This window comes from Myotis lucifugus, unplaced genomic scaffold (genome assembly GCF_000147115.1).
Source record: "Myotis lucifugus unplaced genomic scaffold, Myoluc2.0 scaffold_353, whole genome shotgun sequence".
Lineage (NCBI taxonomy): Eukaryota > Metazoa > Chordata > Mammalia > Chiroptera > Vespertilionidae > Myotis > Myotis lucifugus.
In genome coordinates, this window is record NW_005871401.1 from 293,599 (window position 1) to 319,423 (window position 25,825).

The window sequence follows — 25,825 nt, forward strand, 5'->3', positions numbered from 1 at the left end:
TACAGAGTTTCAGTATTCATCTTGCTGTCAAAAAAAGGTACCTTTATATCTTAAAGTCACACACTCAACCAACTTCACCTAAAGCTAAAAAAGAGCTTCTGAACTTTGATAATCTGAACTATAGTGACAGCTTAAAAATATTTTTAATGGCCTACTAGCCAAAATTTCATTCTAAGTTAATAACCAAACATAGCATCCAAAACATACATACTTGGGATACATTTTAATAAAATAATCTGAAGCTTCAGTGCTAAATTATACTAACATGACTTTCTAAAATAAAGAGGCAAATGAAATAACATCAAGCAAAGTACTGCTTTCTGCATACTAGCTGGTTTCAGTTGAACAAACAACTTTGGTACTTTTTCACACTCTTAAACCTTACATAGGCCCAATTTACCTCAGTTACTTCACACTACAATTAGTAACAAATACTCTGAGAACAAATCAGAGTATTTGTTATCACTATTTGAATGCAGTACTTAGGAAGAATTTTCCCTTATTCTTTTACTGGCTACATGTCATACACTGAAAGAAGAGGAGGAGGAAGAGAGGAAGAGCTGAAATCTGAGGAAGCAAAGGGAGAATAGATCATAAGAACAGCTCAAAATCCTTGAAGGTGGGGGAAAAGTATGGGGATGCATGTAAGCCTTTAAAAGATAAGCAACATGGGTCAAGGAAGTCCAATGTACTTACTAGTATTGGTCAACTTTAAATTAACCAACTTGAAGTTTTATTTCCTCATAACTTGCATAAATCATGGAAAAAGTGTAAGTCAAATTCCATCTCCACCGCTTGTCAGTTAAAAGAAAATGAACAAGACACCTAACATCTATGAACCACTTCTTATTTGTAACAACAGATTTTAAACTAATACCTACTCCACAGGACTACTGTTAATATTAAACAGATATTAACCAGACTTAGGAAATGCTCTTCATTTTCTCTCATCCCTCCCCCTATCCCCTCAAACAGTGTTACAAATGGGGTTGGGGGGGTGTGGGGGGGGAGGGGGGCAGAAAAAACAAGACAGGAACCCTGATTGATAAAGCCAACTGTTTTTTCTCAGACTTCAACCAAACATTCCTTAACATTTACCACTGCTAGCCAAATTACTTTCGATTTGTAAAAATGATTTTCTTTGTTTGGTAATGCTATGCTATACTCTCCTTCAATCTTCTGGCTACCTTAGCCTCAGAACTCATTTTCCTCACGAGATTATTCTAAGAGGCTAGTTTCAATATGCTCCTATGAATACTTTTGTAAGAGAAGTGCAAATTTGGCTGTTATTTTTCCATGTAAACTCCCTCAGTGACTCCTCACTACCTTCAAAATAAAATCCAAACACCTTAATATGAAATACAGTAAGTCCTCACTTAACATCATCTATAGCTTCTGTGTTAAGTGAAGTAATGTATAATTAAATCAATCTGACCATAGGCTAATCAATATAAACAAGATTTAAGTTCTTGCAGTATCTCATTAACTTTATACCAAAATGATGTTATTTGAGGATCTGCTGTGCCTGGTTTTCAAAGATCTCATCCAGTCATTCTACCCAACCTCATTCAATTCTTCTGGCCACGGTCCTTTGCAGACCATAGGTCCTAAATTCACTAAAGTTCCCCAATATGCCATCTTCTCAAAACCTCCTTGCTTTGTTTTAAAAAGTATCTGTGCCTCTCCCCAGATCCCTCACCTGCCTAATCCAACTACTCCTTTTAGACTCAGCTCAGGTACCAGTCTTAATCCCCCAGAGAATCTTCCCTGTCATCCAATCCTACATCTGGTTCCAGATTATCCTATATAGTCCTATAAAACACTATGATTAACATAGAATTCACTGTAATTTTGTTCTAGATTCCAAACTATTCTGTGAGCTTATTGCATTTTTAATAAGGTTACAAATGAACTCTATAAATTTTTAATAAGGTTACAAATAGACTCTATAAGTTAGTTGTACAGAATTCAGGATACTTTTACAGAGAAATGAGATAACTGGGACTTATTATACCGTTAGTTTACTGGCACTTAAGAAAATCCATAATCCATATTACTGATTAAATACTACATATCTGTAGCAGGCTGGAAACAATAAAGCATCTGCAAATGTTTAGTATTTTAGTTAATTAGATTTAAGGCTAGCCCAGACATCCAATCACCATTTGAACCTTTTGAACTCTAACTCTGGTATCAAATTACCTTCATGTTAGCCCCAGTACTCTGCCCTCTCTCACTGTACAGAAAGATGGAACTTCCAGCAACAGCCACCATATATAGAGAATATTTGCAAACTGGAAAATAACTACAAATTTTTGGCTTTCTAAATATATAGTAAGTGCTAAAAGGAGCTTAAAGAAACATTGTTCTATTTCTGCCATTGTTATATAAATCCAAATGGTTTATTCTGTTTAGACTAAGTAGCATGCAAAGCAGAAAAGAAAACATTCCTCCTAAAAGGTGTTAGAGCAAACAGTCAAAAGCTTCAATCAACACTAAATTCTTTTGCATGACCTGAGCGGAAATGCATGTCTGAAAGAAGAAACCACTGTCACCATGAACAATGTATTGTTATTTAATGAAATGGTAAAGATGTCCAAAGGAAGAAAAACAAAACAAATAAGCAAAACACCAAATTTCAAGTGACCCCAATCTTCTATAACCTAAACCAAGTAAGTTCATAAGTTCATTGAGCTAAATCTGCAAAGATACTTTTTAAAGAGGCTATAAGACTGTGGACATTAAAAAAAAAAAAAAGAACTTGAGTAGGAAAAGATTAAGAACTGGTGTAAAGCTAAAGCAGACCTGCTTCCTCATCCTCCTCCTCCTCTTCCTCATCATCGGAAGTTGATGACAAGGGAGTTGGTGCGGAGCTAGCTTGATTATTAACATATTCACCATACTGCATGCCTGTAAAGTGGAAAGCACAAACACGAGTCAAACCAACAGGAAAGATGAGAAATAAACTTTGACATTGCATTAAAAGTGAGAAAGAACTCTGACATTCCAAAGAGCAACCCAGCATGCATATTAATATTAGCAAATTTATTATCAAAACGGAAACTGTTAGAAAATCTCTAAAAGCAGTTTAGTAAAAGCAGCTTTAATATGAAGTAGCTGATTTAAGTGTGGAAAAAAGTACCATGTATTACACTAACAATATTAGGAAACGGCAATGATAATCTCTGAAAATCTCACTGAGTTCTATACGTTTACCTTCTTTGAGTTTAGGGCCCTTGTAGTATACTTCCTTTGGGACTGTGCATTCTTGGTGAGCAGTGATCATTTTACTGAAATGAATTTATATAGCATACAACACACACAGAGATTCTTGATACCTTCCTTCTGTTAATGCCACCTTGATGGTAACTCAGTTCTCATAACGGAAAAAGAATGACAGTTAAAGAAAAGAACTGTATTCAGCATAGTTCTCTGCTATCAGCAGATGTTCAAAAAAAGGGTGTGTGTATGTTTTGGGGGGTTGGGGGGGACAGTAATTAATTGTGACCCTGCAAGTGTGGCAATTACAGAATAGTGTATTTTCTGAGATGGCCAATTATCTCAGCTTCAGTCAATTGCCTGCACCTGAGTCTGAAGTAGGTCAATGAGTGGTCCTCTGTGAGATCCACCAAGAGAAGGTAGAGTCTGTAGAAAAGGCACAACAGCTGGTAACTGTATAATACTTCTTTTTAAAATTTTGATTGGGTGTTTTTATTATTTAATTAATGTGCCAAAATCAAGACTTAAAACACTAACATCTACAGAAATCTTTTAAGAGGGAAAATAATCTTAATTAAAAATACCTTATAAATAAGAATAAGCCCCCTGTAAGAAAAATCTTACAGCTCAGCTTGAAAAAAGAAAAACCTAGAAACTGTGTGAATTTTCAAGAGCATTTCACAATACTGGAAGCACAATGAAGCCTGGCCTCACCAAAATCCCATGGTAGCTCCCTGATGCTCTCTTCATTGTTTCTTTCAGGTGACCTTTTAAATTAGCATGGATAAACATAACTATGTCTATAGTAAGAAAAAAGCTATTAAAGAGCAACATCTGAACTGAGAAGGGAATAAAGGTTAAACTGTACATGTGTAATCTCCTCACCCTAACTAAAAAAGTCATGAAAAAAATCAGCTAGCTTTGCTGAAACATCTTCTAAATATATAGATAAAATGGCAGTTATGATAAATTCATCTGAGAAAATAAAATCAATTTAAATAATTTCAGAAAATACAAGAAATAAGCTTGATACCTTGAAAGACCAAATTCAGAGGGGCATATTCCTCTAATAAAAGTCTAGGTAAGATAAAAATTTGACTAATATTAGACCTTAGGTTAGATATACTAAGAAATTTACAAGTAAACATATGTTTACAGTAAAAAGGTTTTATAGAAAAGAAATTCTTCAATTTAAGGACTTCCTTAAAATGAAGTACTTTTGTGTGTTGGGAGCCAGGTGTCATGCAAGATGTGCCAGGAGCAGTGGCTACATGGTGAGGTCGTAGCTTTCGACTAGCAGTCCAAAATGCTGGCTTTAAAATGTCCCTCTTCCAGTGGAAAGCCCAACCATACAGACACCTTGCTCATAAACTTACGTTTTTGAGGTGGGGGAAAAGTATGTTTCAGAAGTGGAAATAATTAATGACCGAACAGAAACCCCACCTCCCCTAGCTTCACTCAATGTTCGTAAGGATGGGAACTACACTTGTTTTGTTCATCACTGAATATACAGAGCCTTGCAGACAGGCAATGGAAGAGATGGCCTTTTAAATGAAATACTAAATTCCAGTCCATCTAGAGAAGGTATGAATTAGCACTGCACTTTAGAAAGTACACATACAGGACGAGGCAAAAGTAGGTCTACAGTTGTTCATATGGAAAATAACACAATAATTAATAAATATAATACAAGAATAAACATTTCACATACAACTGTGAACCTACTTTTGCCCCACCCTGTGTGTATATGTATATATTTAGTAAGAAGAAACAGGAAGAAATTCCATTTGTTGTGCTGAGCCAGTGGTCGGTAAACCGCGGCTCGCGAGCCACATGCGGCTCTTTGGCCCCTTAAGTGTGGCTCTTCCACAAAATACCACGTGCGGGTACGCACGCAGTACAGTGCGATTGAAACTTCGTGGCCCATGCGCAGAAGTCGGGTTTTCAGCCTGGGCGAGTCTATTTTGAAGAAGTGGCGTTAGAAGAAGTGGGGGTACGTTCGCTGAGGTCGACCCCTCAGATTGAGGACGTTTTTAGCAAAGGCCAGCTTAGGAGTACCCTAATTAAGTTAATAACAATGTACCTACCTATATAGTTTAAGTTTAAAAAATTTGGCTTTCAAAAGAAATTTCAATCATTGTACTGTTGATATTTGGCTCTGTTGACTAATGAGTTTGCCAACCACTCTGCTGAGCTAACAGAGGCCAATAATCAAGAAAAAATCAGAGGACAATCCATTATTTTCATGATTGAATGAATATGTAGGTTGCTGACTGTACTAATCAAAAGAACCAAAGTACAGGGACACCATAACATTATAAGATCATCAATATTTCCTTCTCTTTCTTCAGATTTAATGAATAAAAATAGATTTACTTATTATTGGAAAAATATCCAATACTTAATTGGAAGCAAATGAAATGACTACAGAATGATAAAAAGAAATTATAAAACAATGACTCCATGCACTGGAACAAATTCACAAATAAGACAGACTAGAGTAATATTATCACTCATCATAATATCATGTTAGATTATACTATAGTTGTCAACTATACTATATTAACAGAATATCAGCCAGCATACTCAAAACATTACTTTCCTGCAAAAAGATGCAGTGCTTTGTAAGAAGTGCTGGAGATGAAAGTATCAAGATTTAAGCCCTTCCCCAAATGTGCCTTAATATGCTCAGAATTGAGCCTTCCTTTGTTCAAGTAAACTTTGTTAAAAAAGCTTGGTGATAGTAATAGCACAAGAATATGACATTTTATTTAATCCAAAGAGGAATGGTAAGAGCCCAGAATATCAGCCAATCCGTATTAAGTGCCCTTCTCTAGATTGGATCCATCCAGTACATACAAACTGCACTAAAGGAGTATGGCCAGAAAGAGGCTGACAGCCAAGCTGCTGTTCTGCAATATGTGAATGGTTCCGAGAACTTCCAGAATGCCTTTTCTCAGATTTCTTTTCTTACGAGCCAGAACCTATGTATGACATACACAGGCTGCATTTATAAAGAAAGTGGTAAGCATATGACATGTCTTCCAGAGCTCAGCCCAAAACCCACTGCAAAAATGTACACGGAGTACCTTCCATCCCACCACCATCACATGGGGAGGGAATGCTATATCCTAACTTATTCTGTCTAAATTAGAACTTACAAGGTATGACTATGAAACCAATAGGCAAGAAGTCTGCAAGAATCTGACATTATGAAGAGTTCTGTAATTAACAGGGCTCCAATATCTTAAAAAGGACATTTGGTTTAAACTACCCATCATTAAAGTACTTTCTGGCAAAACTCTCCAGGAGACCATATCCTTGGGGATACTTTTAATAAAAGGCTCCTTCACTATTCCCTAGAAACAGCTACATTGGAAATAAAACAAACTAGTCTTAAGAGAACAAATCCTTGTGAGGTTAGCTTTTGTAAATTCAAGAGTTCAGACTTTGGAGCAACTGTTATCTTTCCTAAACTGGTCTTCAAATGAGGTACACATACTATAAAGCTTTCCAAAGATTCTTTCAAAAGGATGGTTTTAAGGGAATCAATTACCATATTCCTCTTTCCTAAAACTTACCCACCTAAGAAAGTGCCTGTGTTAACAACAGCCTTTCTCTCCCTTTACAAAGGAAACTTATTCTGAATTTATCCTAAACCTTACTATAACGCATTGCCCTGAGGTATAAAAATCTCAGGCGCTAAAGGGAAAACATATCCCCTTCCTTAAGTTATTAATCACAACTCCCTAAATCTATAGACTTTCTTTTACCTTGCCATACATGTATCTGTTAAAAATGAAACCTTACAAGTTGGGTTGGTTTTCACTGGAACATTCTTAATTCAAATATTGAAAAATGAATGTATTTAATAATTCTGAATGTATGGGGTCCCCAATCACTACTGTCAAACAACCCACTACTTTTGAAAGAATCCCATGAGAACAAAGCAAAACAGTAAAAAATACTGACTATAAACAGCAGGATATTATAGATAGATTGGGATTCTGGGTTCAATTCTAGGTGCTACCTCTACTTACTAGTTGTGTGTCCTTGAGCAAGTTACTAACCTTTCTGTTCTTCATTTACATGATCTGTAAAAGGGGTAATAACTACCTCAAATAAGTTGCTTTGAGAATGAAATAAATTAATATAATTAATATACATATTTCAAACCTTAGAATGGTGCCTGAAATATACTAAATATTATGTAAATAGGAGATGATATTTAAAAACCAGTAAAAAATGCCGAGGTCTTTGAAAGAATTAACTAAGCAAGGGCATCTTTGAAGCTGTGACCAAAAAAACTTACTCTTTTAAGTAGTACTGTTTTAGTAAGTCATATAAGACCAACAACCATGCACTGCACAACTACAAGAGGCACCATTCACGCAAACTACAACTTGTACAACATACATGGTATCCCTGACTCACACAATTATAGTGTACCCCAGACCTAGCCAAAGGCATAGAGGCCACTAAGAAGTCAATCTCCTACTTAAGAAAAAGAAATATTAAAAGCTACAATTCAAATATCTCCAGTATTATCTTTTCTGTTACTTATTTTAACAAGGAGCGTATCTTAGGTAAATCAAGAGTTTAAAAGCCAACAAATTCAGCCTCATTTTATAGAAAGAGCACAAGGACAGAAAGTCTGAGTTAAAAATCTTTCATTCTGCTACTTACTAATCTATAATTTGGACTGGTTATGTAATTTTTTTGTGAATCTCACTTTTCTCATCTGTAAAACAGATAATATCTACATCATAGGATTGACATGGGGATTAAATAATAAATATGAAATATCTGGCTCATTATAAGTGCTCGATAAATGGTAGCTCATTCTCTTTTCAAATCTACTTATTAAGGAAAATAATTACAATTATTTTGTGAAAAAGTGGTTTATGATACAATAAGATAATACCATGTATTTAAAAAGTAAAATGGTCAAAAAGAAATTATGAAAGGACAAAAAATTAGCAGGGAATGCCGTAGTCTGTTTGGCTCAGTGGATAGAGTGTTGGCCCGAGGACTGAAGGGTCCCTGTTCGATTCTGGTCAAGGGCACATACCTGGGTTGCAGGCTCAACCTCCACCCCCTAGTCGGGGCACGTGTGAGAGGCAACCGATCGATGTGTCTCTCTCACATAAATGTTTCTATTCCCTCTCCCTTTCACTCTCTCTCTCAAAAAAAAAAATCAATGCAAAAAAATATCTCAGGTGAGGATTACAACACAAAAGGGCCAGACCCGGTTGGCTCAGTGGATAGAGCGTCGGCCTGCGGACTGAAGGGTCCCAGGTTCGATTCCGGTCAAGGGCATGTACCTGGGTTGCGGGCACATCCCCAGTGGGAGGTGTGCAGGAGGCAGCTGATCGATGTTTCTCTCTCATCGATGTTTCTAGCTCTCTATCTCTCTCCCTTCCTCTCTGTAGAGGATCAATAAAATATATTTAAAAAAAAAAAAAAAACCAACAACAACAAAAGGAAATGAGTCATCAATCAATGCAGCTGAAAGACACCATTCATTCAGTTAGGGCTTCAACCTACCCTTACTCATGACAAGCAAAACTTTCGTTATCAGCCTTTCACTTTGAAGGCAAACACTTATAAAAACTAGATTGTGCTCTGGCCGATTGTTTAGTGGTTAGAGCAAGGGCCTGCAGACCAAAGGGTTGCAAGTTCGATTCCTCCTAATGGGCATGTACCTCAGTTGTAGATTTGATAGAGGCAAACAATTGATGTGTCTCTCTGATGTTGATGTTTCTCTCTCTCTTTCTTCCCCCACTTCTTCCCTCCCTTCCACTCTATCTGAAAATCAATGGGGGAAAAAAAATTCCTCAGGTGAGGATTAAAAAACACACACAACTAGATTCTATTCCCAATATACCCACTGACTGGCTGGGAATCAATGAACACCCCTTGGTGCTAGAATTGGTTTTCCTATAAGACCAAATTAAAAAAATGTATAATGTATAATCTGATCAAATGATCGAAAGGCTTCTGTAGACTACATAAATACTCAGCATATATGGATAGTGAAATCAGCCTAAGGATTTATGATGCTTTTTCTAAGTTTCAGAACATAAGAGAGAGAATTGTTCATCTTCAAAATCAGGAGCTATCATTACATAGTGAGTATAGTCCCTAAAAATATTACTAATGGTTGCTCTGGAAATATAAATTGTGAATTTCAAAAAATAGTTCAGTTATCAAATGAAAAATACAGTATGTTAACCTGAACCAAAAGTAGATTTGGAATTTTAGCCAGACAGGAAATAATCACAAATACTGCCAAAAGAAAAGACAATGTGGGAAAAGAGGGTCAAAATAACATAATTTAGTTGCCTGTCACTTATTTAACACATGGAGAATATTAAACAAGCAAACAAACAAACAAACTGTATTGTTTGTCAATGCTGGGAATGTGGGGTACAATTTCATTTTCACCCCTCTCATTCTCAAAATTAGGTCAAAAGCTACTTTCCATTAACAAAGCACAGAAATCATCATATAGGATATGGAAATACACTAAATAAGGAAATCTTGAGCACTTTATTATAAAAGAAACTATAATAACCTTTAAAAAGTAGGAAATAAATTTTCCACAATAGAGGGATGGATTAGTAAATTATAATACAATGACACAATGAATTATTAGCCAGGAATGACTATAAAGACTATGTACATAAATGAAGAACTGTGAATAATTTAGTAACTGTAAATACAAAATAGTATTTAAACTATGATTACAATTATACAAAATATAAATTCATAGAGACTAAACGTTAATATGTGAAAAAGAAAATAGTTGTGTTGGAATTGAGATTTATAAATTACTTTTTTTCATATTTTAAAAAATTCTGGTTATCCAGTTTGCCTACCTATTTTAATCAGTATGTGTGTATACGTGTGCTACATATATAGTATAATGAATTTCTCCAATACCTTTCTGTTGTAACAGCTCTGATGGCTGTGGAACTGAGGCCACAGGTTCAACGAGGTGATTTGCAGTAGGAGGTAATCTTGCTGACGAGGCTCCTGACACAACAGTGGATACCACTGGGCTGGACTTGGGAGGCTGAACATTTTGTGTAACAGGACAGGATAAAGAATCTGCAACTGAAGAGAAGACTCTATTTCATCCACAACAATAAACTTGAAATATATTAAAATACTAAAGAATGTAGTTTATCTGAAGTTCTTATAGAAACTTCAGTAGCATCGCATTTATCTTGTATATCTACATCTAGAAAATAAGGTAGTTCAAAGAAATTTTTAAAAAAACACCCTGAAAATGTAATCACCAAATGTTTACCAGTCTTTAATAAAAAATTTCCTAATTCATTTCTTACCTTCTTAAAAAAAGTAAATCCAAAAGTTTTTCTTTACTAATTAATGATCACTATTATTAATTACTATGCAACAGTATCTCAGATAGGAAGATGAAAGGAAGTATTTGCTTCTGCAGTAATGTGGCTCATGAACTCCACAAATGTTCCTAGTACCAGCTCAGATCTTTTTGTACTGTCAACTGTATCAGTGTAGTGTAAACACTTCTCATTTGCTGTTTCTAATCAGATGCCTCATTTCTAAGAGTCTGATGATAACACTAGGCTTGACTTCTAGAATAAGGTTCATGTGATCCACAGTGGGCCTTTGTTGACAGCTCAAATTGCTTGACCTAGAGGATAATCTTCAGCCAACTGAGAGATAACATAACAACCTAAGTGTCTCCTAATGGATAATTAGATAAAGAAAATGTGATTATATATACATCTATATACACGCACGCTATGTGTGTATATGTGTAAACATACAATAGATGAATAGATAAAATGTGGTATACACACACACACACACACACACACACGCACACATCCTATATAATAAAAGAGAAACATACAAATTAACCATCACTCTGTCACTCCACCACACCCACCAGCCAATGAGAGTGACTATGCAAATTAATCCAACAAAGATGGCAGTTAATTTGCATATGCAGACCGAAGACTGAAGACAACTGAAGATGGCAGCAGCCATGGAGCTGGAGTGAGGAGGAGACTCGGGTTGCTCCCGGTGACGGAGGAAGCCAAGCTTCCCACTGGCCCTGGACTACGCTCAAGGAGGGGATGGGGGCCTGGGTTGCTGGGGGTGACCCAGGATTCCAGCCTGCCCTGGGCTCCGCTCAAGGAGTGGCTGGGAGCTTGGGTCACTGGGGGCAACCCAGGCTTCCAGCCAGCCCTGGCCTCCGCTTGAAGAGCTGAAAAAAAAAAGGAGGGGCTGGGAGCAGCCGGAGCAGAGAAGCCAAGCCTTGCTGCTGCGGCCTAACGAAAGGCCAGAGGAAAACCGGTGCTGGCTGCCAGGGGAAGGAAGACCTATTGCACGAATCTTCTTGCAACGGGCCACTAGTAGAGGAATATTATTCAAACTTTGTGCATGAGTCACCTGGGGTCTTATTAAAATGCGGGTTCTGATTCACCAAGTCTAGTACAGCCTGGCCTAAGATGCTACATTTTTATCAAGTTTGAGGGTTGCTGGCCAGTAGACTACACTTTAAATAGGAAGACTTAGGAGTACCTCTACCTGATTTAGATACGTTAACACTTACAGCAAATGATGACATTTGTTTGGAACATGGGACTAAAGGGACTACTCTGCTCCCTAGGCAGGCCAAAGAGCTCTTTTCCTATGGGCTGCTGCAGAGCTAAGAAGATTGCTCAACTCTTCCTGCATTCTCTACACCCATTCAAGCCGTGGCACACACTTTGAGAAACTCTGCACATCTGCACCAGGGACATGTTCATGAATATTCATTCATAGCAGCGCTGTCTGTGAAAACAAAAAATTGGAAACCCAAAAGTCCATTTATAATGGAAGGAATAAGTAAAGTATGTCCTTCCAATGGACTCCTGAACAGCAGTGAAAATGATGAAAGAATGAACTCCAGAAATGTAACATAGGAAGTGACTGAAGAATACATGCAGTGTACTATTTTTATAAAGCTAAAACAAAAACAAGCAAAATAATGTTTAGAGCAAGCATGTCAAACTCAAAGGCTAACACGGGCCAAATAAACAAGGTTTAAGTTTATGTGGGCCGCAAAAACAAAAGCTTCAATTTTCATAGAAATGTAGGTTTATTTCGATAGAGCCATGCTGAATACAAAGGGCTGAAATAAATGAGTAATCATTAACATAAAATAATAGAACATTTTAATAAAAATTAATTTTCTTGAACATTAACTCACCAGAAACTGCACAATAAGCATAACGCAAATAAACCTACTTTTCTTGTTATCTGAAAGCAAAATATTTTCTGTTGCACACACCAAACAAGTCAGTCCAAGACTAACGATGTGGCAATCGGCTGCTAAAATATTCACTGCTAGTATTAGTGGAGAGAAATGGTGCCTCTGCGCATAAGGTGCTTAAGGGAAATGAATGAAACATGATTATAGTAATCAATCATTAGTGAACGTTGTAGTTCATTATTAATAATTATGAATAACAGGATATTGTAAAAATTAAGTTACGAAATTTTATTAAAACATTTCTCACATACCATTATATCGTCTAGGCCGCAAAAATATTCATTGTGGGCCGCGTGCGGCTCCTGGGCTGCGAGTTTGACATGCTTGGTTTAGAGATATCTGTATGTGTGAGTTAATGAGTATTTCATTTATTATGCTTTTAAATATGCATACATAAATATGTTCATACATATGTATGTATCATATAAACTTTTATTTGTATTGTTTTATTAAAGAAAAAGTTTGTAACATCAAAGGGAGAGTTTAATTACATTCCCCTTAAATAGGAAGGAGAAAGTCAAGTTCCAGAGATTGAAAGAAGACCCTAGAAGCCAGAGGAGAACCACAGCAGGATGAGGCTAGGGACTTAAGCTCACTCAGGGCTTTGCTGACCATATTTAGAAGTTTTATCTTGGCTCTGGCTGGATACTCATTTTGTTGAAGTGTCATCCGATACACCAAAGGTTGTGGGTTGAATTCCCAGTCAGGGCACATACCTAGGTTGTGGGTTCAATCCCATTAAGGCATGTAGGGGAGGCAACCGATAGATGTTTCTTTCTCTCTGTGCCTTCCTCGCTCTCTAAAAGATCAATATAAACATATCCTCAGGTGAGGATAAATAAAATTTTAAAAAAGACAGTCCATTCTAGTTTTAATTTGCTTTCCCTAATTATTAATGAGGATGAGTATGTTTCATTTAATTTTCTGTCAAATACTTGTTCATGCTTTTTTCCCCTTAGGTTGTCCAGTGCCAGGGCCAGGGAGGAGCCTGCAACCAAGGAACATACCCTTGACCGGAATCAAACCCGGGACACTGGTCCGCAGGCTGATGCTCTATCCACAGAGCCAAACTGGCTAGGGCTATATTGTCTTTTAACAAAGAAAAGTTCTTGACTTCCTGTTAAGACGGCAGTGTAGGCAAACTCGGTACTTGCCTCCTCCCACAACCACATTAAAAATTATAACTAAACTACAGAAAACCGTATTCAGAACTGCCTGAAATCTGACTGAATGGAAGTCCTACAACTAGGGAATTAAAGAAGCATCCACATCAAGACTGGTAGGAGGGGAGTAGATGCCTAATGGGCTGGTACCACATCCACATGTGGCAGATAAAAATTGGGAGGGAGTCTTGGCTGATGTGGCTGTTGGTTCAGCAGTGTCCCATGCATGGAAAGGTTGCTGGTTCAATTGCAGGTCAGGGCACAAGCCCGGGGTTGTGAGCTGGATCCCTGGTAGGGGGTGCGCAGGAGGCAGCCAATCAAAGTTTCTCTCTCTTCCTCTCTCCCCTTCCTCTCTCTATAAAATTCACTAAAATAAAATTTTAAAAAATTAGAAGAGGTATCCTGGCTGCAGAGGTACCCCGTGAGGAGCAAGGGGGTCTCAACACCACACCGGGCCCCACAGCCCAGGGTTGCAGTACCAAGAAGAGATGTCCCCATAACTTCTGCTGTAAAAGCCAGCAGGGACTGCCCTGGTTAGAGAGTTGTCCCAATATGCCAAGGTTGTGGGTTTGATCCCTGGTTAGGGCACATATAAGAATCAACCAATGAATGCATAAATAAGTGGAACAATAAATCGATTCGCTCTCTCCTCCCTTCCTCTTTCTCTAAAATCAATAAATTAAATAAATAAAAAAATAAAAATCAGCTGGGATTGGGCTGAGGGAGATGGAGGACTGCTGGAGTCCCAGGCAGTTCCTCTTAAAGGGTCTGCACAAGGACTTCCTCAGACTTTCTTTCTCTGAACTCCAGTGCTGGGGCAGCAGTTTGAAAGGCACCAGAGGCATATGGGGAGGAACTGAATTGTCTCACATCAGGGCAAGAGCTAGGGGAGCAGCTTTCTCCCAGACAGAAGTGATGGGTGATGGCAGAGGCCAATGTTCCTTTGATGAGCTCCCCTTCCCCCTCCCCCCCTCACCCAGCTGGCAGGCAGGTGCCATAAATGAGACTCCATCAACCTGGCTCACACTATTTGCCTTGCTCATGCTTCATTTTCCTAATGATCTTGCCTTGCTCATGCTTCATTTTCCTAAAAATCTCTCAAGCAGCATCTGGCCTTAGCATGCCCCATACCTCTTGCTAAATGCGCCCAGCATGGCCAAGCCTGGGCACCTCTAAGCCCAGTACAAGTAGCAGGCACGCACATGTAGCAGCCACCTGCAGATTGCTTTGTAGCCCATGTCACATGGCCCCAGGCAGAACACAGGCAATAACTGACTTTGGCCTGCTCCTTCCGGGAGGCCCCAGAACCAGCACACCCTGTGGAAAGCTTCAAACGACATCAAAGCATCATCACCCAACCACCTTCACAAGGGACACACTTTAAGGAGTGGACTCAGCAGGCACCAGAGCCCCACTGAAGTAAGTCCTGCTCAGTGAGGTCGGCCCCTGCATAGCTGATCTTCCAAGGTAGTCAGAGGTCCAGTGGTCAGTGGTCAGAGCCAATTCTTGCAGCTGATTTGCCTGGGGTAAATCCCTCCAATTGGCATGCCAATGGCAATCAAGGCTCAACTACAAGAGGAGGGTGTACACAGCCCACATAGGGGTGGGGGGGGCACCTTGAGTGCCCAGCTTGGGTGATCAAGGCCACTGAACCCTACAGAATACCTACTATACTAGGCCACTCTACCAAGCCTAGAAGACATAACAGCTCTACCTAATATATAGAAACAAACACAGGGAGGCTGCCAAAATGAGGAAACAAAGAAACATGTCCCAAATGAGAAAACAAAACTCCAGAAAAAGAACTAAACAAAATGGCCCTGACCGGTTTGGCTCAGTGGATAGAGCATCAGCCTGTGGACTCAAGGGTCCCAGGTTCGATTCCAGTCAAGGGCATGTACCTTGGTTGCGGTCACATCCCCAGGAGGGGGTGTGCAGGAGGCAGCTGATGGATGTTTCTCTCTCATCGATGTTTCTAACTCTCTGTCCCTCTCCCTTCCTCTCTGTAAAAAATCAATAAAATATATTTTTTTAAAAAAGAACTAAACAAATAGAGACAAGCAATCAACTAAATGCAGAGTTCAAAACATTGGCTCTAAGGATGCTCAATGAATTTAGTGAAAATCTCAACAGCATTAAAAAAGACCAGTCAGTCCAGCTGGTACGGCTCAGTGGTTGAGTGTCAATCTATGAACCAAGAGATCATGGTTCAATTTCTGGTCAGGGCACATACCCAGGTTGCAGGCTCAATCCCCAGTGGGGGACATGCAGAAGGCAGCTTATCAATGATTCTCTCTCATCATTAATGTTTCTATCTCTCTCTCCCTCTCCCTGCCTCTCTGAAATCATTAATAATCCTATATAATAAAAAGCTAGCATGCAAATTGTCCACTCAACCAGGTTCAGCCGTGAATTCAACTGCCCACAGCCCCTCCCCCAGGCTAGCCCCTCTCCCCGGCTGGCCATCTGAGGTCCCTCCCCCTGGCCTGCCCGGTCCAATTGGGGTGGACTGGCCAGATGCCACCGGTGCACAAATTCATACATCGGGCCTCTAGTATAATAAGAAAAGTCCAGTCAGAAATGAAGAATGAACTAACTGAAATGAAGAATAATTTACAGGGAATCAACAGTAGCAAAAATGAAGCCAAGAATCAAATGAGCGGTTTGTAATATAAGGAAGCAAAAAAACACCCAATCAGAATAGCAAAAAGAAAAAAAAGGAATAAAATAAAAGTGAGAAGAGTGTAAGGAGCCTCTAGGACAGTGATGGCGAACCTCTGACACGCGAACTCATTTTTTTGGTTGATTTTTCTTTGTTAAATGGCATTTAAATATATAAAATAAATATCAAAAATATAAGTCTTTGTTTTACTATGGTTGCAAATATCAAAAAATTTCTATATGTGATACAGCACCAAAGTTAAGTTAGGGTTTTTCAAAATGCTGACATGCTGAGCTCAAAAGGTTCGCCATCACTGCTCTAGGACAACTTCAAGAGTACCAACATTTGCATTATGGGCATGTCAGAAGCAGAAAACAAGCAACTGAAAACCTATTAAAAATATATATAAAAGCCTAATATGCAAATTGTCCACTCGGGAGTTCGACCGGGAGACCCAGAGTTCAATTGCTTGCTATGACATGCGCTGACCACCAAGGGGTGGCACAGAACAAAGGAAGGCCCCGGCTGGCAGCCAGAAGGCCCCGATCAGCCCTGATTGCCGGCCAGGCCTGGGGATCCTACCCATGAATTTTGTGCACTGGGCCTCTAATTTAAAAAAATGACAGCCCTAGCCAGTTTGGCTCAATGGGTAGAGCATCGGCCTGTGGACTGAAGGGTCCCAGGTTCGATTCAGGTCGAGGGCACATGCCTGGCTGCAGGCTCAATCCCTCGTAGGGGGTGTGCAGGAGGCAGCCAATCAATGATTCTCTCTCATCATTGATATTTCTATCTTTCTCCCTCTCTGAAATCAACATGGTTATTTAAAAAAAAAAAAAAAAAGACTTCCCTAATTTGGTGAAGGAAATAGGCATACAAGTCCAGGAAGTGCAGAGAGTACCAAATAGAATAAAATCAAAGAGGTCCACACCAAGGCACATCATAATTAAAATGCAAAAGGTTAAAGATGAAGAGAGAATCTTAAAAGCAGCAAGAGAAAAACAATTACTTACAAGGGAGCTCCAATTAAGACTACCAGTGCTTTCTCAACAGAAATTTGCAGGGTAGAAAGGAGTGGCAAGAAATATTCAAAGACCTACAATCAAGATTACTTTACCCAGCAAAGCTATCATTTAGAATTGAAGGACAGATAAAGAGCTTCCCAGACAAGAAAAAGCTAACAGAGTATTATATGAAATGTTAAAGGGTCTTCTGTAAGAAAAAGAAAAAAGAGCAAAAATATGAATAATAAAATGGCAACAAATACCAAAAAAAGGCTATGAGAAAATAACCTTAATAATAATTGTGCTTAATTCTGGGTAAGTAGATTCTGGGTAAACTTTTTCTTTCTTTATAATTTTTCTCCAATTTTCAACTTTTCTGCCATTATTATGAATTCATTATTAATTTTTAAAAATATTTTTAAAATACAGAAAATATAAATGTATGTATTCTGTATAAATCATAATTATGTAAAAAATAGTATGCACATTAACAGAACTATTAAAAACTATCAAAATGCTAACACTTTTTCTCAGGGTAGTGATATAATAGATGACTTTTATTCTCTTGCATTTGCTAATCTGTATTTTCCAAGAACATGTTTACATAATCTTTATTATTTTCATAATGGAAAAGTTAATTTTTTAATAAAGTAACTAAAATAGTTCTTAGAAATTAGTCACATCGACCATGCTTATTCTTTATGGCTAGCATTGTCTGTTGTCCTTAAGAAACCTTTCCCCACTCCAAGGTTCCAGAGGTAGTTTATTATATTTTAAAGTGTTGTCTTTGCATTTCAACATTTATTCTACATGTAATTTATTTTATACATGGAGAATTCACCCTTCAGGCTGCTGCTCAAGTGTCAAATATCATGGGAAATTTCCTTAAGCTTCATGACTAGTAGCCCACATATACTTAAGTACACTCGCTAAGCACCACAATATCTCTTGTTTCACAATAAATAATAATAGCAATTTACATTCATTTGTATTTATTTGAATAATGTTTGCTTCCCCACACAGATTTGCAAACTTCTTGAGCATAAGGATCAAGTGTTTTTACTCACTATTTTATCTCCCAGCTAGCATTAAAACAATGCCTGTCATATAGTTGGCTTTCAAATATTTGCCAAGTGAATGGTGAAAAGTTCTACAAACATCAAGGACCATAAATGCATGCCAGCCCCCCCGCCCCCAAAATAAATTGCCCTTTCAAAATAGAATTTGACTGCAAAAGATAGTTTATAAAACTGGCATTATGAAAAATTATCTGCTACACTATATGGGATATTTAGAGACAACTCGTAATTTAAGAATAATTAATTTGGGGGAGAAGGGTAATTAAGGTAGTTCCCTAGTTAGTTCCTATAGCTGCTTCGCATAATGTTCTTTTGAATCTAGGGAAATTAAATTCTTAGCTAATACACTACCATCTATTCAAGTTGTGTAAGCTAGAAAATTTAAAAGACATCTTTTATTCTTCCATTTCCGTTATAAACTATATCAACAAATCCTTAAAATCACCTCTGTCATCTGCCTTATATTTACTAGTAAAGGAGTATCAGCCTAATTCATCATCCTTCACCTAGATAATTTTAGTAATTTCACCCTAGCTTTATTCTTCTCTCCAAGTTCTTCCTACTCCAGTCTATCTATCACACTGCTCATAGAAGAAAGTTCTGAAATATAAATCTGACAGTGTCACCATCTTGCTTAAAACTGATGGCTGCTGGACCACACAGGACCAAGCTTAAGTTTTTCTTCCATCAACTCCTCTCACCTTTGTAATGGTACAGCCCAGCAGAACGTAGAAAATTGACACACGAGACCAGATAAACAAAAAAGCCAAGATCTGAAGGAAGTGTTCACATAGATCATCATCTCATATTCTGAGCTTAGAGAAGGAGTAAATGTAGAAAAATGTACAATTGGGAGGTACAAAGTTGAAGAAAGATGATAAGGTTCAAGAGTAGCTTTGGAAAAACTGAAGAAGAGTGTAAGGAGCGAAATTGTACTCTCAGGTTGCAACTCTGCAACTTCACAAGTTTCCAAAGATGAAAATAATCTCTTTACTGTACTATTTATACTTCTAATGTAGTTTTCTAATTTATTTCTAACTTGGGTTTCTTTGTCTAGATAATCATCTCCTACAGGTATTTATTTTGCTTTTCCTTAGGGATATCACCACTCTAAGATAATACATATGATATTACCTTAGCAGTGATTATGTTAGTGTCATGTATGCTGTAGATTTTTATACAATGAATATGTAAATGTTTATTATTATTTTATAAGTGGCTTTTAACTGGTTCTTGTTTTATAAAATTGTAATTAATCACAGTATTATTTTGTAATATGCTGTCAATATGTGATCCTAGTTAAGCAAGACTTAGTAAAAATAATTTTAATAAGAATAATTTTTCTGACAAAATTCTAGGTCTTGGCAACAAGATTTATCTTGCTGATTTTAAAAATGATGTGCTTTTTCATATACCATGCTCATGGAAAGAAAGAATTAACATCACTAAAATGTCCATACTACCCAAAACAATCTACAGATGTAATGCAATCCCTATCAAAATACCAATGGCATTTTTCACAGAAATAGAAAAAATAATTCTAAAATTTATATGGAACCACATATGACCCCCAAATAGCCACAGCACTCTTGAGAAAGAACAAAGTTGGAGGTATCACGCCAACTTAATTCTAACTATACTACAAAGCTATAATAATCAGAATGGAAATGGAGCAAAATAGAGAGTCCAGAAATAAACCCAAGCCTATATGGTCAATTAATCTATAACAAAAAAGGCAAGAATATACAATGGAATAAAGATAGTCTATTCAATAAATGGTATTGGAAAAACTAGACTGATACATGAAAAAAGGAAAGACCACCAAAAATCTCAGAAATAGATTGAAGACTTAAATGTAAGACCCAAAACCATAGAACTCCTCAAAGAAAACATAGGCAGTAAACTCTCTGACACCGCCTCTTAATAATATATTTTTTTCTGATATATCTCTTCAGGCAAGGGAAACAAAATAAAAAATAAACAAATGGGACTGCATCAAACTAAAGAGTATTTGCACAGCAAAGGAAATCATCAACAAAACACAAAGACAACTTACCAATTGGGAGAAGAGATTCGCCAATGATAAATCCAATAAGCAGTTAATTTACAAAATTTATAAGGAAATCATACAACTTACCACCCAAAAATAAACAACCCAATTAAAAAATGGGCAGAGCCGAACCGGTTTGGCTCAGTGGTAGAGCGTCGGCCAGCAGACTCAAGGGTCCCAGGTTCGATTCCGGTCAAGGGCATGTACCTTGGTTGCGGGCACATCCCCACTGGGGGGCGTGCAGGAGGCAGCTGATGGATGTTTCTCTCTCATCGATGTTTCTAACTCTCTATCCCTCTCCCTTCTTCTCTGTAAAAAATCAATAAAATATATTTAAAAAAAAAAAATGGGCAGAAGATACCCTGGCTCATGGGTTCAAATCCTGGCCAAAGGCACATGCCTGGGTTGCAGCCTAAGTTGCAGGTTCAATCCTCAGCCCCTGTTGGAGTGTGTGCAGGAGGCAAACAATTGATGTGTCCTTCTCACATCAAAGTTTCTCTCTTTCCCCCTAGTCCCTCACTTCCACTCCCTAAAAATCAATGGGAAAAAAAAATCCTCTCGTGAGGATTAATTAAAAAAAGAAAAGAAAAAAAAATGGACAGAAGACCTGAATACACACTTCTCCAAAGAGGACATTGAGATGGCCAATAGACATATGAAAAGATGCTCAATGTCACTAATCATCAGAAGAATGCAAATCAAAACCACAATGAGGTATCAACTCACACCTGTCAGAATGGCTATCATCATTCATCAACAAACAGTAATTATTGGGGAAGGTTATGTAGAAAAGGAACCCTTGTGCATTGTTGGTGGGATTGCAAATTGGTGCAGCCACTATGGTAAACAGTATAAAGGTTGCTCACAAAATTAAAAATAGAATTACCTTATGACCCACATATTACACTTCTGGGCATTTATCTGAAGAAATCCAAAACACTAATTTGCAAAGATATATGCAGTCCTATGTTCACTGCAGCATTATTTACAATAGCCAAGATATGGAAGCAATCTAAGTGCCCATCAACAGAAGATTAAATAAAGAAAATGTGGTGCATATATACACTGGAATATTAAGCCATAAAAAAGAAAGAAATCTTATCATTTGTGACAACATAGGTGGACCTAGAGGTTATTATGCTAAGTAAAATAAGTAAAGCAGAGAAAGACAAATACCATGTGTTTTCACTTATATGTGGAATCTAAAGAACAAAACAAACAAGAAAAAACAAAACAGACTTAGATACAGAGAACAAACTGATGGTTGCCAGATGGGTGGGGTTTGGGGGCTGGTTGAAAAACTTAAAAGGGATTAAGAAGCACAAATTGATAGTTACAAAAACAGTCATGAGGATGTAAAGTTCAGCATAGGGAATACAGTCAATAATATTGTAATAACAATGTATGGTACCAGGTGAATACTAGTCTTTTGGGGCGGGAGGGGGGGTTAGAGTGGGGGGGTAGCGATCACTTCGTAAATTATATAAATGTCTAACCACTACTGGTATGCTGCACACCTGAAATTAATATAAACTGAATACCAACAGTAATTGAAAAAAATAAATACAATTTTAAAACAAAGAATAAAAAAATTTAAGAAAATGACTTTAATCTACAGAGTTTCAGTATTCATCTTGCTGTCAAAAAAAGGTACCTTTATATATCAAAGTCACACACTCAACCAACTTCACCTAAAGCTAAAAAAGAGCTTCTGAACTTTGATAATCTGAATTATAGCGACAGCTTAAAAAAATTTTAATGGCCTACTAGCCAAAATTTCATTCTAAGTTAATAACCAAACATAGCATCCAAAACATGCATACTTGGGATACATTTTAATAAAATAATCTGAAGCTTTAGTGCTAAATTATACTAACATGATTTTCTAAAATAAAGAGGCAAATGAAATAACATTTAAAGGTCTTTTTATTCCATGTTTTTGAATATGAATTCATCAACTGCCTAAAAAAGTAACGGCTTATTTTTTATAATCACTTAACTCAGACTTATGCTTTTGGATCTCCAATCCTTTACAAATTGCTTAAGAAGTTTTACTATGCTTATAAATGAAACTAGTATCATCAAGTAACTTAAAAATGGAATCATTTTGTCAATTACTCAAAAGTTGAATTTCACACAAAACTATGTTTAATACCTAAGATTCTAATTTTAATCTGATAATAATTTAAGAGTTCCAAAACAATTAAGTCGCCTGTCTTTCTAGAAAATTAAAATCAGTATTTCCATGGTTCCCAAACTTTGTATTTAAACAAACTCAAGAGTTTGAAGGAAATTTTTAAGTTTTTAATAGAAACACAGTGCCATCTGTCAAATACCTTATGAACTATTACCACTAAAGTTACTTGGGATACTATGGAAAAAATACTGAGATACATCACCTGAGAAAGTTTGGGAACTTCTGTAATATTTAATCTTAAAATAGATTTAAAGTGACCTCTTTATTTGTTTTGAAATGGTCATATTAACTTGACATATTTGTCAACCCCTGAACTATTTAAAAGTAATTTAACAGCCCTAACCGGTTTGGCTCAGTGGATTGAGCGTTGGCCTGCGGACTGAAAGGTCCCATGTTTGATTCCAGTCAAGGGCATGTACCTTGGCTGTGGGCACATCCCCAGTAGGAGGTGTGCAGGAGGCAGCTAATTGATGTGTCTCTCTCATCGATGTTTCTAAATCTCTATCCCTCTCCCTTCCTCTCTGTAAAAAATCAATAAATATATTTTTTTAAAAAAGTAATTTAACAATCTAAAAGTTTAAAAAAGCAAAGAAACAAAAACACTTTAAAAAAAATCCTCACCCAAGGACATTTTTTCCATTGATTCCAGAGAGAGCGTGGGGAAGGGAGAAGGCAGGGAGGGAGAGAAACAAAGAGAGACATCCACTGTTGCCTCACCCATGTGTCCCGACTGAGGATCCAACCTGCAACCTGGGTATGTGCCCTGATCTGGAATCGAACTGAAGCACCAAATGCACAGGATAGCACTCTCACCACTGAGCAACACGAGCCAGGGCAAAAAAATACACACACTTAACACAAATTCCTCTTTTTTTGCTAATCCTACCTGAGGAAATTATTTCCTTTTTTTTTAGAGCGAGGAAGGGAGAGAGACACACAGAGAGAAGCATCAATGTGCAGGGCCGGGGATCCAGTCTGCAACCAAGGTACGTGCTCTTGACTGGAATTGGACCCAAGACCCTTCAGTCTGAGGGCTGATGCTCTAACCACTGAGCACAAAACAGTTAGGGCTACACAAATTAACTCCTAAAATTATATTTATTATGGCTTTCACAGTATAGTACTGGGATTAAAAGAGCGAAAATATATCCCATCTCTCTGCCTAAAGAACCAATTCATACAGTTGTTTAAATAGAAGGTAATTTTGTAAATTCCTACTCTTTATTCAATATTTTTTTCAATGATAAAGCTCTTTCCAAGTAGGTATTCTGTTCATCAGCCAAGTGGTCCCATATTTCCCTGATCCTACATGTCAGTATAAATTGATTCCATCCAGGGTACCATCTCAGAAATAAGACAGGAATTAACACCCTAGCTGATTTGGCTCAGTGGATAGAGCGTCGGCCTGCGAACTGAAAGGCCCCAGGTTCAATTCTGGTCAAGGGCACATGCCCAGGTTGTGGGCTTGATCCCCAGGGCAGGACTTGCAGGAGGTAGTCGGTCCATGATTCTCTCTCATCGTGGGTGTTTCTATCTCTCCCTCTTCCTTCCTCTCTGAAATCAATAAAAAATGTATTTTTTTAAAAAAGGAAGGAATTACCTGTATTTCATTTTTTGTTATGAAAGTCACAAAATCCTTAAGTCAGAGGGACCTTAGATAAGCTGACCTGTAAAAGGACTACTGAAAGAGTAAAGAAAACAGAATTTCTAGGGGACAGAAAGCACTGGTTCTGAGAAGGGCAGACTGAGAATTAGAAGAAACTGAGCTCCAGGACAAGCTTGTTTCTAACATTAATGACCACAAGCATCCCAACTTGGATAGCTTTCCTCAGGTATAAAACGAAAGTGAAGGACTACAGTAGAATTTGGATTGTTACTAGGCATCCCTTGAGATCAAGCCAGAGTTATAGATTCCCAAGATTATCCAGGAGATTCTGGTCTAGTTCAGTAAGCTGGGGGTGAAGATCACAATCTGTGCAAGTGATTCTGGTGCACAGCCAGTTTTGAGAACTGTGACAATGCTTTAAGTTGACTTATGCAAGAATCAGTCAATGCTTTTAACTCTGACTTGATGTCTACAGGTACAGATGCTATCTTGTTCGTCTACAAACAACCATGCTAAGAATGGTGGAGTGGGAAGACAGAAGAGATACTGAAGAGATCTGGATATACTGAATTCCCCTAGACTGCTTAGTGAGAAAAACACCTTCTTTGTTTAAACCACTATTAGTTGCTTGAAAAGCTAAAAAGTGTTTCTAAATGACATAGCAATGAAAGAAAAGATAATCTCAAGCGTACAATTCAGGTCTAATATTCTATAGGTCTGGTTTTATATTTAAAAATGTGCCCTAATTGCCCAGGAAGGACTACTTTTCTAGCTTGGCCAATGTGGCTCAGCTGTTGAGCATCGACCCAGGAACCAAGAATTTGCCAGTTGATTCCTGGTCAGGGCACATGCCTGGGTTGCAGGCTTGATCCCTAGTAGGGGTATGTGCAGGAGGTAGCCGATCAATGATGTTCTTCTCTTACTGATGTTTCTCTTTCTCTACCTTCATCTTTCCTCTCTCTCTAAAAAATCGATAAAAACATATTTTCCTACAATAGCCCTAACATATGGCTATCCAGATTTTGATGTACAATCTAAGGACATCATTCAAAAAATACAGCTTTACCAATTCCCATTCTTCCTATATGTTTTCATTCAGTTCAAGAGCATGTTTTGTGAAGTTCAAGTTCACAAATTGGATTAAAATGAGGATAGGCTATGGAAAACCCCACACTAAAAAGACTACATACTTACATTTATAATTTTTAAACTAATAAATTGAACTACATCTTGGTTTAGGAATGTCAGAATGACTAACTAAAGGGTATTGTTCATGCATCTCTTCTCTTGTTCCCCATCCTTTATCCTAACTTACCAATTTGTAAATAAAAATATACATCAGCTTTAATGTGTAGGAAATACATCTTCTGTTAAAGTCACCAGTAGGCACCAACAAAGAGAAACTAGTATTGTGTATTGCAGCCCATTATCTTTTCTAAAGTGAGTTGGGCTCTGGCTGGCATAGTAACTGTCCCAAGTTGAATTATTGTGTGTGTGTGTGTGTGTGTGTGTGTGTGTGTGTGTAGTGACTAACAAAG

At 37.6% G+C, this 25,825-nt stretch overlaps 1 protein-coding gene across 9 annotated transcripts in view; it reads right to left on the reverse strand.

The window, feature by feature from the left end:
• SEC24B (SEC24 homolog B, COPII coat complex component) overlaps window positions 1-25,825 on the reverse strand; it is a 67,157-nt gene that overhangs the window by 35,335 nt on the left and 5,997 nt on the right. For 5 of the 9 annotated variants that reach the window (XR_002832267.1, XM_023764843.1, XM_014466710.2 and 2 more), the window contains exons 3-4: window positions 10,165-10,338; window positions 2,806-2,910 (exon numbers count right to left, since the gene is read on the reverse strand). Coding sequence is in view for 8 of the 9 variants with exons in the window: in XM_023764843.1 (XP_023620611.1) it covers window positions 2,806-2,910; window positions 10,165-10,338 (279 nt within the window). In the remaining variant the exon portion in view is untranslated. The remainder of the gene's footprint in view (window positions 1-2,805; window positions 2,911-10,164; window positions 10,339-25,825) is intronic. The other 4 variants (XM_023764846.1, XM_006101372.3, XM_014466711.2 and 1 more) reach the window with 2 other exon arrangements.